General features: G+C 45.9%; 1 protein-coding gene across 2 annotated transcripts in view; it reads left to right on the top strand.

Moving 5' to 3' along the window:
• MMP15 (matrix metallopeptidase 15) overlaps positions 1–15059 on the top strand; it is a 207943-nt gene that overhangs the window by 38160 nt on the left and 154724 nt on the right. Inside the window, exon 2 of one of the 2 annotated variants that reach the window (XM_069217432.1) lies at positions 5005–5101. The exons of the other annotated variant lie outside the window; for it this stretch is intronic. Within the exon in view, the coding sequence (XP_069073533.1) occupies positions 5005–5101 (97 nt within the window). The remainder of the gene's footprint in view (positions 1–5004; positions 5102–15059) is intronic. 2 annotated transcript variants of the gene reach the window in all.

Genomic DNA, 15059 nt, shown 5'->3' with positions numbered 1-15059 from the left:
GAGAAGTGTGATACTAGCTTGAGAAACTTGCCTTTTAGTGGTGCAATGGGTCATTGTCGTGGCACCTAAAGTTGGTTAGAGGGGTTCTAGTTTTATGGGTGTGACAATTTGATTATCTGGTGATTCATTCATTTTTTCGGTCGAGCGCGCAAGCGCTTTGACCTGTTGTAAGTATTGTGGGCCTTTAACCACGCCCACTGCACCCCATCATTTTCACTTGTTTGCTGCTTTGCCTTCCAAAAATCCTTTATCATCATTGGTAAATGCTTTGTTTGCCTCTCCTTGGGGCGGGTTTGTTACCGCCTTGCAGACTGCCCCTGTTACATGGATAATTGCACATTTGCTGATACGTTTGACTGCGAGCAAACTTATTTTTCTTTTTGTCTCTTCTTCGCGCTCATGGTGACCATGGCGCTTTGAATCGGCTTGCTTATGTCAACTGTTTTACTTTTAATTTTCAAATTATGTGGCAAGAAAATTCCAGTTAGGAATTTACAACAGTCCTAGCGCAAACTTGATCAAATGCGAGACTCATTGCATTGCAAATGCTTGTTTATCATGATAACAGCCCTGGCGTCTGTTAGGTAGACTTGTGGCCGGGACAGAATAGAACCACATGCACATTGTTGATGTACTGAGGGCCCACTCGAGCTTGGTGTTCTAGTTTTCTTCCCTACTTGCCCTTGCCAGGGGTTTGGGGTTCCTGGGTGCATGGGAATGTGTGTCTCAGCTTGTATAACTTAAGTCCATGACGTGACAGATTTTTCTGATGCCTGTCGCAGATTGCGCCCACCCACCCACTCATTTGCCTTTTGACATGGGACCCATTTTTGGTCATCGTCTACCTCAGGTGGCAGTCACCATGGTGCTCTTCAGTCCCACTGCTGACAGGATTCTAAAGCATTCAGGATTTGACTCCAGTGTGGTGAACCCTGAGAAAGATTATTAGATTGCCAGTTTGGATGGTACATCACTTGTAAGCATGCACAATGGGAGTATTCCTCACTTTGTGCTCATCTCTTCATTTCTGAACTTTTGTGTTTTTTCATCGTTGTGAACCTCTTAATGTGAGGATTTCCTTGCCTCTTGACTTGTATGCTATAATTACCTTGATTGCTTGATTGCTTGATTGCTTACCCTGGGAGCATGGTTGCAGCCATGGAACTTGATGAGTGTGGGATGTTGCATCATTCTTCTTGCAAAAATACAGTTATGGTCCATTTACTGCCTATTCCTTGCACTTCAATGATTCAGAGTTCTCTTCAAAATGTGAATGAATGGGTCTTCACTTTTTCGCTTGCCTGAGGTCATCTTGGTGACATGCATCGGTTTCAAATACTAATAGTCTCTAGTTAACCTTAAGGCTCACCTCCGGGGAAGATAGGCAATTTCTTTAATTCTCGTCTGAGACAGGCATTCGTTGTTAATTGCAAGACCTTTTGTTAACTAAAACTTCAGGGCTTTTGAGCCCGCCCATTACTTACCATTGGTTGGCTTCATCCTCTTTCTCATTTATTTTCTTTTCATTGGTCAGTAGCAGCGGGTTTCATTTTGTCGCTCTTGCTACAGACTGCTATTGGAGAATTTTGGTTTCATCTTCTTTAAATTCAACACTCACACCACACTTCATGCAAGCTTTAGGAGGATTTTGGCTTTGCTTTCTTTGGATTTGACACACCCCACACTTTGTGCTATAGAAAAACATACTGTGCTTTCTGAGGTATTTTATTCTGTCATCTGTAGCACACACAGGAGTATAAAAAATACATATTTCGACACGCCACTTTAGAACTTGTACCCCTCCTGTGTTGTTGCTGGCACCTGCTTCACCCCCTGCGTCATTACATATGGTAAATAGCGCCCAGAGCGGCACACATTCAATAAGTTAATGTTTGCATGGGATACCAATGTCTCTGTGCAGCTTTCAGTTGACTCACTTAAAATTTGTCTACTGTGGCAGAAGCTCACAAACACCAACACCTACCATCTGTAATAGGCATTGGCAAAGCCAGTGGTCTAGCCATGTTGTACAGGAGCTCCTCAGCTGTGTAGCATGGTGTGAAGTATATTGAGAAAAGCTCTACGACGTAGTGAACGCTGGCTGTGTTGCAGTGTTTTTTTTTCTTTGCTTTCAGCCATGCTGCAGAGTAGCTGCACTTCTGTACAACATGGCTAAAAACATTGACAAAGCCATCAGATTTTTGCATAGGCAACAACTGTTGGCTTTGCCAATGCTTGTTCTGTCATGAATTCCGAAGGTGGCTCATCAGTAACCTATATATTTTATGTTTTTGAGAGCACTTCCTCTGCCTTTCGTTGTTTGGGTTCCAATTTTGGATAATATGAATACTTATCTACCACAGACTACACCCACCTGTGAAGCCTCTAACAACAAAAGCAAGAAATGCACTCTAAGCTACAAAGGGGCATAGGCGCTAGAGGTACGGGTGCAGCAGCACCCCCAGAAATAACCATGCTGGTGTTCAGAAGATGAATGAGCAATAAAGATGTCTTTAAGTTTTGTCTTTATTTTGTCACATTTGCTGTACGTTCAAAGACAGAGGTCAGATGTCAGGCTATGTTATCTGACAAATTGTTGCTTATTTGTTTAATATGAAGAATGGGGTTTACTTTTCATTCTCGGACTACAAGGTGAGAGGATTTTGTAAAGTGAACTGTGGATCAATCTTGCTGGTGTACAGGAAGTGTGAAAGGAAAGTCTATAGGGTGTCTATTTTTTCAAACACCACAAATTCCAAATACCTGTAAATGAACTGCACATATATCTCAAAATATATCTGCATTTACGAAAGCACAACGGAAGCACCTTTTTTGTAATTCTGAAGTTTGATGGAAACAAACATTTTAATAGGATCAAAACAAAGCAAGACACTTTACTTATTGACATGCAAATGATAATTATTCACTGAGAGCCGACTTCCCAAAATTTTGTGCGCTATATAGTTTTATCAGTAAAACGCCACATCTGTACATATTTTGTGGCCATTTCACTGAACAATGTGCTGGCTGTAAATAACATTGCGCGACAACATCATGCTTTAGTGTGCTTTAAAATGCACCACCTGCTACATATCACACCCTTATGCTTCTTATGCTGAATGGACATGACTGAATTACCTCATGTGTTCCTAGTGTGATGCTTGTATTTTCACACTCCCTATGACTTGGGTGATGTAACATTGATGGCAGCACCCCCACTCTGAAAATTGTTCCAGTACCATTGCAAATGGGAACTGATCAGACAGCCATTTAAACCAGGGGTACAAACTGACATGTTTGAGGTTGCAAGACCCGAATCATCTGGTGGATCACTCTGTAGGGTAAGTCGACCCATCAAGAGGTTTATAAACCCCACACAGCTCTAGGAAGACATTTAAACGGTGGGATTTGCACTATTATAAACATTGGGGAGGCGATATGATCTAATATCAGAGCTGTCAACTTTGCGACAGGGGAATCCCGAAGTTGGCTAAAATCCTTTGAGGCTGAGCCCCTAATCTCCGCGTCCCTCCAAAAACTGAACCTGGCCTTGTGTAATGTAACATGGCACTCATGTAAAACTCGCCTTTCCCTTGGGCCAAGCTTGTGCTATATAAAACTACAAAATAAATAATAAATATATTGTAACAAAGTGAGATACCATGATCGTGTCACGCAAAGGTCGACAAGAAAATCTATGTTAGCTCCCAAACATTTAATGGCTCAGTGTGTCATGTGTTTGAAATTTCGCTTTTGGGATGTGTTTGCAGCATGAAAACCTGTATAATATCTCTCGTTATCTCCTCAGTAGCATACTCAAAATTGGTACCTATCAACTGAAAATAATTTAAAAAATATACTGACTGTCCCATATCATGGACAAAGACAACCGATTACTGGAAATGCCCATTAAATTACCTCTCGACGCAGCAAAATGCAGCGACTGGGTTAATTGAGGTCAGAGGCGAAGTCCGACTCGGCCAGCAGTTTCCCTATAAATCTCTTGTGGGTCTCGGCTAGAGACGGAAGCAGAACACATTTTCATTCTTTGTGTCGAATACATAAAACGCTCAAGAACAGACGTCTCTATTCATCCGAATTCCAAGTGCTTGATTGGACACATTGAAGCTGAGATGGATATTTGTCCTTTAATTGTTGAGTGACAACCCTCAGAGGCTGGACGGATTATTATGGGGAAGAACGAGATGGAAATCAAAGTCTTATTTTTTTTTGTTGCATTTTTTTAACTTCACTTTTAGTGGGTGATTCCGAGATGCCTATTGCGGTTTGCACGGGAATACAAGGTACATATCCAGTTGGGACTTCCGCCCCTGCATTGGCAAATTACAGTTGGCCTCCTCGGAATGGTAAATAACATGCGGATCCCGGAATTACTAGTCTTTTCCCCCGTATTCTTTTCTTAAATTCATCATTTGAAATTGTGCTTTAAATGAATTGCCTACAATTTCTTTTTGGAGAAGGTCTGCAGTCTGGCCCGAAAAGGGGGAGGGGAGGGGCGGGCGCTGGACTTCGCCCGTTACATGTGCCAATAACAAGAGGTAGGAAACCCACAAACTTTCCATCTCGTGTACGGGGGATTTCAGTGCAAGCGAAACTACTCTGAATTGGACAGAGAAATCTACCCCATTTTAATGTGGCAAATTATTTTGTCATCTATAATCGTGCGGGTGAATGCTTTACTTACTACAGACAGTCTCTTTGAAAGTAATATTCTGCTCAAGAACATGTAGTGCACGCGTAAAATATACATTGAGGTTAGTTTCGTTTGTTACATTTCGGATGAGCTAAGTCAGTGTGTTTTTGAATAACGATATATTTTTTTAGATCTGGCCTAGAGATTGCGTAAGCCATCTGGCCATTCCCATGTTTTCGCACTAAAAACAATAAAAATTCATACATATACATAGAGGGGCTTTTTGGTCTAGCCCGTTTCATCCATTGGTCTTTTCAAGTTTCATATACGTTTTGCTTCCACCATCACAGCCTACAGCATGGTGCAGTGTGCTACCCCACTGGCGATAGCAGCTCCTGTTTATGTCCACACCTTCCAAGGAAGTATTCGACTTCAGCACTTCTTCTGGTAGGCCAGCATCTGTTTTCATTTTATTTTGATTTTGTGATGGGTCATTTTTTACTTACTTTTTTGCAAACGTGTACTCCACCAGCAATCAGCATAATTTTTAACTTTTTGTTGTTCTTATGCTTTTAATGTCTATTGCATATGCGTGCAAAAAAGTAACGACTTACTTGCTAGCTTTTCCCAGGCTTATTTCATATAATGCTGAAACCTTGCTTAGGTGTCCAAGGTTTACAGGTAACAGTTTAGCTTTGATTACCAAAGTCAACAGCACTGTTTTTGTCAACCTGACAAGAATAAATGGCTACGTCTTTGTTGTACAGAAACAAAGTGGGAGAAGGAGGTTGTGGGGCTGGGTCTGTCTTCCTTATTGCATATATATAACATTACAAAAGAGGCCCAGCTAAAGGAACTACCACAGGATGGATAGGGAAAAGGATTTTCCTGTTAGAAAACCCCTCATCCACCAGGGTTACCCCTTGGAAGCATGCTTCATCATTGGATTTCTTCCTTTTCCACTATGGTGTGGGGCGTGCCAGGACCTACAGGATACGTGGGAGCACTTTCCTATCCATCCTATGTCTTTGTTGACCAGTGTCTTACCAGTTATTTTTAAGTAGAGGTGTACGACCCAACTGATGTACAGGCAGAGCCGGGCAGAGGGTCTGGCTTGGATCGGAGAGTCTGTGCACAAGCTGAGCCCTGAAAATGTTTGCTATGTAAATCACAAAACAAACATCAAGTAAAATATGATAAATTTGCTTCAAAGTTCAAAAAAGTGTATTTGTTAAACATGTGAAGCTTTGACATTAATATGTCTCGCTACAGTACTGAACTGAGGAGTACTTATTAAAAAATAGTGCACTAATGGTTTATGTTTAAAAGCTAAGAGGCAAGACAGTTGTCATGTAAACCCTATACGTGGCAAGATTATTATAGGGTAATATTGTAGACTATTAAATCACCCACAATAGATTTTTGTACAACTGGTATTCTGAACTCATGTATTTGAAAGTGCATTCATACACAATAATGAAGAAAAAAGTGTTTTGGTGAAATAAAATATTTGACTAAAATCACACAATTTAAGCGGGAAAGCTATGATTTATCAAGGTTTTCTGGTTTCAATTTATACAAATGGGTATCTGTAGGAAAATGACACTGTTGGCATGGTTACCTCCTAACGTTTTGCCGGTTGTTGATGCCAGTTATGATTGAAAGTGTGCTAGGACCCTGCTAACCAGGTCCCAGCACCAGTGTCCTTTCCCTAAAACTGTACATTTGTCTCCACAACTGGCACAGCCCTGGCACACAGTTAGGTCCCTTGTAAGTGGTACCCCAGGTACCAAGGACCCTTTGCCAGGGAAGGTCCCTAAGGGCTGCAGCATGAATTATGCTACCCTGGGTACCCCTCACTCAGCACATGCACGCTGCCTCACAGCTTGTGAGTGTTGGTGGGGAGAAAAAGATTAAGCCGACATGGCACTCCCCTCAGAGTGCCATGCCCAAAACCCACTGCCTGTGGCATAGGTAAGTCACCCCTCTAGCAGGCCTTACAGTCCTAAGGCAGGGTGCACTATACTACAGGTGAGGGCATAGCTGCATGAGCACTATGCCCCTACAGTGTCTAAGCCAATTCTTATGTTACAACTAAAGGTACACTGTTCCACGTGTTATATAATGGGCTAGGGGACCTGAAGTCTCAGGAGCAAGAGCCCTCAAGCATCACAATGGATGACCAGTATCATCATCGGGAAATGCTCCTCGCCAGGCCGGTGCTGCAACGCCTGACGGGCTCCCCGTGAGGGGGCTCTACGCCGTACTGTTCTAATAGTGACTGGTGGGTTTGAACTATCTAAACAGAAATGCCTCTATTCCGGCACCAGCACAAATAGGAGAGAACAGAAAAAAGAGAATCTAAAATTGGTTATTCATCACTACAAATATAATTAATTTAATCAATGTGAGTAGATGAAGACCAAGGTTAAAAACAGAAGGAGAGTAAAGGTTGAGTAAATAATGCTCGATTACTCTAAAAAAGGCAACAAATGTGCGTGGTCTATAATTATTATAGTACCTCTAGGAAAAGGTCGACATGTTTCGCGTCGTGCGGTCCAAAAGGATCCAATGACGCTTCATCAGGACCAACATTTGTGTTCTTCTCCAATTCAAGAAAAAGTCTCAACAAAAAAATAACACATAAACCGGTCACTTACATTAAAGAGAACTGGCTATGTCAAAGTCAAGTCGCCCATCCCCAAATGGAAAACAGGCTCCTTGGGAGGCGCGTTCCAAGGACTCAGAACAACACTGTGTATAACTGATTCTGGTCCATAAGTCAGGACCTACCCTCCGGAACGGCGTCCCGCACTTAAGCCAATTCTTAGACATTGTAAGTGCAGGATACCCATAAAGAGTATATGGTCTGGGAGTTTGCCAAACACAAACTCCACAATTCCATAATGGCTACACTGAATACTGGGAAGTTTGGTATCAAACCTCTCAGCACAATAAATCCACACTGATGCCAGTGGGAGATTTATTGAGAAATGCACTCAGAGGGCATCTTATAGATGCATGCCAGCTGAACTGCTAGTACTAGGCTGACCGGTCTCTGCCAGCCTACCACTTCCAGACTAGTTTCTTGCCACATGGGGTGAGTGCCTTTGTGCACTCTGTGACCAGGAACAAAGCCTGCCCTGGATGGAGGTGCTTCACACCTCCCCCTGCAGGAACTGTAACACCTGGCGGTGAGCGTCAGAGGCTCAAGCCTGGTGTTACAACACCCCAGGGCACTCCAGCTAGTGGAGATGCCCCCCCACCCCCCAGGACACAGCACCAACATTTGGAAGCAAGTCCGGGTAGATAATGAGAAAAACAAGGAGGAGTCACCCTCCAGCCAGGATAGCCCCTGGGGGTCCAGAGCTGAGGTGACCCTTTCCTTAGAAAATCCTCCATGGAGGATTTAGCCCAGTAGGATTAGGGATGTGCCCCCCTCCCCAAAAGGATGAGGCACTAGGAGGGAGTAGGCACCCTCAGGGACAGTAGCCATTGGCTACTGCCCTCTGGTCCTAAACACCTCCCTAAATCTAGAATTTAGGGGCGACCCTGAACCCGGGACACCAGATTCCTGACGACCTAAACAAGAAGGACGACTGCTGACCTGAAAACCCCACAGAGAGGACGGAGACGACAACTGCTTTGGCCCCAGCCCTACCGGCCTGTCTCCAGATTCAAAGAACCTGCAACAGTGACGCATCCAGCGGGACCAGCAACCTCTGCCGACTCAGAGGACTGCCCTGCAACCGAAAGGACCAAGAAACTCCAGTGGACAGCGGCTCTGTCCAAATAACAAGAAGAAACCATCTTTAAAGGGACTTCCACCTCACTCCTGAAGCGTGAGTCCCCAACACTCTGCACCTGACACCCCCAGCCCTTGTCCAGAGAAACCAACACTGCAGTGAGGACCCCCAGGCGTCTCCCTTGACGTGTCCACCCTGAGACGACCTCCCTGCACCCCCACGTCGATGTCTGCAGAGAGAAACCAGAGGATCCCCCTGACTGCGACTTCCCGGTAACAAAGAACCCGAGGCCTGGAAGAAGCACTGCACCCGCAGGCCCAAGAGGAACCAACTACCGGTGCAGGAGTGACCAGCAGGCGGCCCTCATCTTTGCCCAGTCGGTGGCTGTCCAGAGAAGCCCCCCCCCTTTGTGCCCTGCCTGCATCGCCAGAGTGATCCCCGGGTCCCTACATTGCTTTCTATTAAAAACCCGACACCTTGCTCACACACTGCACCCGGTCGCCTCTGTGCCGCTGAGGGTGTATTTTGTGTGCCTGTTTGGGACCTCCCCCAGTGCTCTATAAAACCCCCCTGGTCTGCTCCCCGAGGACGCAGGTAATTACCTGCTAGCAGACTGGAACCGGAGCACCCCTAGTCTCCATAGACGCTTTTGTTATTTGGGCCCTTCTTTGACCTCTGCACCTGACCGGCCCTGTGTTGCTGGTGCTGGGTGTTTAGGGTTGACTTGAACCCCCAACGGTGGGCTGCCTATGTCCCAGAGACTGAACTTGTAAGTGCTTTACTTACCTACTAAACTAACTTGTACCTACCTCCCCAAGGAACTGTTGAATTTTAACTGTCCATTTTTAAAATCGCTTATTGCCATTTTCTGCTAAACTGTGTACATTATTGTTTTGATTCAACATTCTATATTTACCTATGCCAAGTACCTTACAATTTATGTATGTACTTGAATTCTGAATCTTGTGGTTCTAAAGTAAATTAAGAAAATAATATGTTTCTATATAAAAACCTATTGGCCTGGAGTTAAGTGTTTGAGTGTGTGTTCCCATTTATTGCCTGTGTGTGCTTAACCTTACCCTCTGATAAGCCTAACTGCTCGACCACACTACCACAAATAGAGCATTAGTATTATCTATTATTGCCACTATCAACCTGTAAGGGGAACCCCTGGACTCTGTGCACACTAACTCCCACTTTGAGTTAGTATATACAGAGCCAACTTCCTATAGTATCTATTTGTCTTTCCTTAAGTCAAGGCTTTGTTTTTACCTCTATGCACATTTTTATATATCATGAACTTTACCTGAAGGCATTTGAGCACCTTACAAGAGCACCAGTTAAGTTACACAAGGCCATATTCATTGTTATAACCATGGTGAGCTAAAATGGTTTGCCTGGAATCACAGAATGTTGAGCCGACACCGAGACTTGAACGCAGTTCTAAAGTCGGCAACTCTGTCCCTAACACCATATCCAGTGTACAGGAAAGATGTCAGGCCGAAACCACAGGAAAACTCGGCTCGAGGTTCCAACAGGACCCCAAAAAGAGCCACGCTTCAGGCTGGACTATGGCTGGAGCTTTCAGTGGCTCGCCCACCTCTGCCTTCAAGCTGCTTACAGTTCTCTTCTGCAGGAACATAAATTAAGCGTTCTAGAAAACTCAATCTCACAAGCACACTACTTTTCTATGCCTTGCTAGTTTGAATTAAAAGTGTCAGTCCAATGGGTTCAGTTAAAATAAACATCTGGCTAGCATCCCAGTTGGGATTACAACTTGTGCGATATCACATGTTTTCCATGAACAAATTTCACAAAGTGAAAAGCTTGTGGGATTTGTGTTTCGAAAATATGTCAGATTTCAAATTTTGCAGCAAGAAACGAGGGAAAGCATGCAATATTAGTGCATTACCCTGCAAAACTAAGACTGGGTATGTAAAACTGCACCCAGTAAATACAGTACCCTGCAGTGTCAAGATTATGGGTTGTGTTTTTACCTCCCAAAGAAGCTTAAACTCCCAGTATTCACCAATGTGGTATATGACAGCCTTGGAATGCAAACAGAAGCTCCCAGAACCATGGAGTCATCTGTTAATCTAACATTTATCTACTGACCTAGAGCACTTGCAGGGTATAGAAGGTCGACATATCAGAGGTTTACATTGATCTAGTGTGCATTTGCTTTGAGACATTATTGGGCAGGTCTTGTGAGAATCAATTCCACACCCAGGTGATGAAACTGATGAAAGAATGATAGTCCTAATATCAGGGGGCATCTTCCAAGCCACTAGCGAGAGGTCGCCCTGAAGGACCAGAGGGTGAAAGTGTCCAGCAGGATCCCGGAGAATTGACGGGTAGTTAGGGAGATTAATGGGGAAATCGCAAGAGAGCTCCAGCAGGGACAGGAACCACACCTGCAACCTCCAAAGCGGGATTATCAGAACCACCGTAGCTCCCCGACGACGTACCTGGGCGGACACCCTCGGGATCAGAAGGAACGGGGGGAACGCATACCCCAAATCTCTCCCCCAGTCCTACAGAAAAGCATCCACTGCCGGTGCACCCGGGTCCAGGCACCAACTGACGTAAATCGGTAACTGGGCGTTCCACCTGGACGCAAAGAGATCCACAGAACATGGACCCCAGCGCTCCACGAGCGCCTGAAAAACTACTCTGTCCAGCTGCCAGTCGCTAGAGTTCCACAGAAACCTGGAGTTCCAGTCCACCAGCGTGTTCTGGGAACCCGAAAGATACTCCGCCGTCACCGATATCTGGTGTTGGAGGCAAAAGTGTGGACACATTGTCCATTATCAGGAGAATAACGCAGGAGACCTTGTCCCAAATCAGCGACCGGATTGCAAAAGAATCCGCCAGGAGTTCCAGACAATTGATGTGCAGACTGAGTTCCTGTGGAGTCCAACGTCCTCCGAAGGAGACATCCCCGCATCGGACTCCCCAACCCTGACAGCTGCCGTCCAACTCTATGATGAGGTCTGGCGAGGCACCAAAATGGCTCTCCCGTTCCAAACCTCTATGTGGTCCAGCTACCATTGGAGTTCCCTTTCTCACCTCCTGAGTAAGGGAGATGAGTTCAGAATAGGTGAGGCCACGGCGGAGATGATGTGCCTTCAGACTTTGAAGCTCTCTGTAGTGAAGAGGGCCTGGAAAAATGGCCTGGATCGAGGATGAGAGCAGTCCCACTACTCGGGCTAGTTGTCTGAGAGAGATTCTGTTGCGCCTCATTACCTTTGTCAGTTCCTTCTTGATCTTGGAGCTTCAAACCCAGAAGGCTGAGGGAAGGTGACTGGGAATCTATGAGAAAGCCCAGAAAAGTCATCGACTGCGATGGCACTAGCTCTGATTTCTGTTGGTTTATCACAAACCCCAAATCCTGGAGGAGCACAATAGTCGTGGTTGCATTGGATAAAAGTTGCGACCAAGATTGATCCATGAGAAGGATATTGTCTAGGTAGATTATTAGGTGAATCCCGCGGGACCAAAGGTATTCTACCACCAGTTTGAGTCGTTTGGTGAAATACCACAGTGCTGAAGAGAGGCCGAAAGGAAGGGACATGAACTCAAACACCTGTCCCCTCCAAAGAAATTGTAGAAATCTTCGATGGGGAGAAAAAACTGGGACCATCAGGTAAGCATCCTTGCGGTCCAGACGGATCATCCAGTCCCCCTGAAGGAGGAGGTCTCTGAGCATACGAATGCCCTCTATCTTGAAGTGCCTGTAGACCACCCATTTGTTGAATTCTCTGAGGTTGATAACCGGGCGAAACCCTTTGTCCTTCTTCTCTACAAGAAAGAGATTGCTCACAAAACCCCTGGGGTCAAGGACAGATGTACAAATGGCCCCCTTCTGATGAAGGTCGCGCACCTCTGAGTCTATGAGAGCGGAATCAGCTTCTGAGAAAGTCAGGCATCTCGGAAATTGTTCCTGGACCGCTGTTCCCCAGAATTCTATGTGGAATCCATCTCCCTCCAATACATTGAGGGAAAGAAAGGGTAATCCTTACCGGAAGGGCCTCATGGGGCGTTTCCCCCTCCGCGGGAATTCCTGCTGGTTCTACCGTTCCCTTTACCCTGATTGTGGAAGAAAGCGCTGTGATGTCCATCTCGACAACTGTTGTTTCTGTAGCCATAGGAGGCGGGGCCTTGCTGGGAGAGGCGGCTGGAGGAGCAACCCGTGCCTCGTCCAAAAACCTTCCCAGGGAAAATCTTTTTAATAGGAGATTGCTCTTTGTCCAGCGGCGAAAAGGTGGTGGCAAATTTGCCCAATTCTCTAACAAAAGGGTCTCCAAATAAGTTACCCTGGGTGACCGCCCCTGCCTCTGAGTTGGACAACTCCCCCAGTTTGGGGGTCTATTTTAATGAGTAGGGAACGGCGCCTCTCCACGAGATGGCGCAGTTCGCGTTGCCCAGGAGGCAAACCACCCTCTGGGCCCACCCAGCAATGACATCCGTGGGCAGGGGAGTGTGTGCGTCTGGCATGTTCGGCCAGCTGAATAATTTGTGTTAGGGGTCCTAACACGTCTAGAAGCTTGTCCTGACAAGCATTCCAGGACCGGTCAATGCCTTTCTTAGGATCCTTGGCGTATTTGGCAAAGAATGTACACATTTTCGGATCTGTCGCCGCCACTTTATCCGGTAAAGTAGGGCACGTGCACTCAGCCTTGAGACGGGCCCGAACCTCCTTGTCGAGAGGCTGTCTAATCTTACTGGCCACACATTCAGCCGCCTTCTGCTCCGGTCGCCTCTCCGAGGCCCTGGGGTGGTAAATGCCCTCGGGTTCAGACACTGAACTGGAGTCATCCTCCTCCAGCGGATCTGCCACGGTGTCCCCGGGGAGCCAGGGGCGACCGGAGTCTTGGTCCTCCGCAGAGGAAGTGTACCCATCCGAGTCCTCCTCCACCTGTTTGGGTGACCCCCTATTAGGGTCCAATAAATGGTGCACCACGTCACCCATCAGTCCGGGTTGAAACCCCTCCTGGCAGGGTACGCGCTTAGGTGCATGCGCACTCTTGTAACAAACCTCAGCAAGGCGCTGGAAGTCTTCTAGGTGCCCCGCATTGCGCGATTTCTTGGGAGCCAAAACAGACACTGACTGAGGTCTAGCTCCCGTCTCCCCACTCATGCTAGTCCCCTTGGACACTTTTTCCGCTAGTTGAGCCACACTGTCCTTAACAGGGGCCAGAGCCTGGGCAATAGCTTGAGAGAGCAAGATATCTAACCCAAGGGGTAGAGTACATTGTGAAGGGCCCTCCCCAGGGGACATGGTGGGAAAAAATCATTATCTTGAGTGGATTGCATTTTTGGGATCAAGAGGACTCAGATGCAACAGATAAACTCCCTGTATTGTTCAAAGGGCAGCCCCCCCACGGATCTGTCATTAAAAGGGCCAATTAAGGGACCTAGCAGTCTCCTGACCAGGTCACGCATGACTTGTCAAAGGCAAAAAAAAAACCTACAGCCAAGCGGTGTAGCACTTGCAGCAAAACGGTGTATAGTGGGGGTTGGAGAGGTTAAAATGAGCCTAGGCTCAGGTAAAAACCCCTATCGCGCAAGTTTCAAACGATCGACCGCACTCGTGACTCGAAACTTTAGAAAACGCAAAGAAATACAGAGCGGCGCAAAAGAGTGCCCTCTGGAGGAGACGACGCGTCACCGCAAAATGAATCTGCGCTCGGGCTGATGCAGCCGCCTGCGAGTGATGCGCGTCCTAGCAACGGCACAAGAGGAAGAAAAACACAAAGCGCAGAGCCGTCAAAGCCAAATTTATAAGCCACAGACAGTAAATATTTTGTACAACTCGAGAGGCAGAAAAAGGGAACTTATCTGGCTACCGGAGCAGTGAAGAAAGAGGACGACAGGAGGCGAGAAGAGATATTTAAACACAGAGACGGAACCAGCATTGATTGGACTGTGATTGCCATGGAAACATGGTCTCATGGGCGATTGTAGTTTTTGTTAAGTTTTTGTTGAACTTTTAACTTGCTGTGGTAATAAAGAGTGAAGAAAGATGAGCATAATCCTCACCTCCGGTCCTGTCATAGAATTTGCTCCTGATCCCCCTTTCTTTGTGGTTTCTGGATGAAGGAAACTGCATATCTACAACTAAACTACAGGCGGTCGCCAGTAGGTAGTTATAGTTAAAAAACCTAGTTTCCATAGACAAACTGTTTTTTGACTTGGCTATATCTTTGGCGCCGTTTGACAAATCTTCATGAAATTTTCCAAAAAAGTGTTAAGTTGGGTCTTGTTGTGCATGGAACGTTTTGGGGTGATTCGTCAAGCAGGCTGAGAAAAACGGGGATTAAAGAAAGTGTGATTCCCATGTTAATACCCATAGAGGTTTCAGACACGACTACAGCCCAAACCGCTGGACGAAATTACACTACATTTTTTTGTAACTATGAGATGAAGAATTGTGCCACTGTATCCTACTCCTATGGGCTGCATAATATTTTTCTTTTTTTAAGTGGCTCTGCAGGCCTTCTTGAAGAAAGGCAAACATCTATACTTAAGAAGAGATATTTGGAAAAAGGGCTCCGGGGTTTCTCCAGGGTCCCCGCATATGGGCGGGACAATACAGTGCTTATGACTATCAATGGAGATCACTATCAACAAAGAAAGGAGGGACCGGGAGTGTTAAT

Source organism: Pleurodeles waltl, chromosome 12, assembly GCF_031143425.1.
Source record: "Pleurodeles waltl isolate 20211129_DDA chromosome 12, aPleWal1.hap1.20221129, whole genome shotgun sequence".
Taxonomy (NCBI): domain Eukaryota; kingdom Metazoa; phylum Chordata; class Amphibia; order Caudata; family Salamandridae; genus Pleurodeles; species Pleurodeles waltl.
This window is presented reverse-complemented; position numbering and strand designations above follow the sequence as displayed.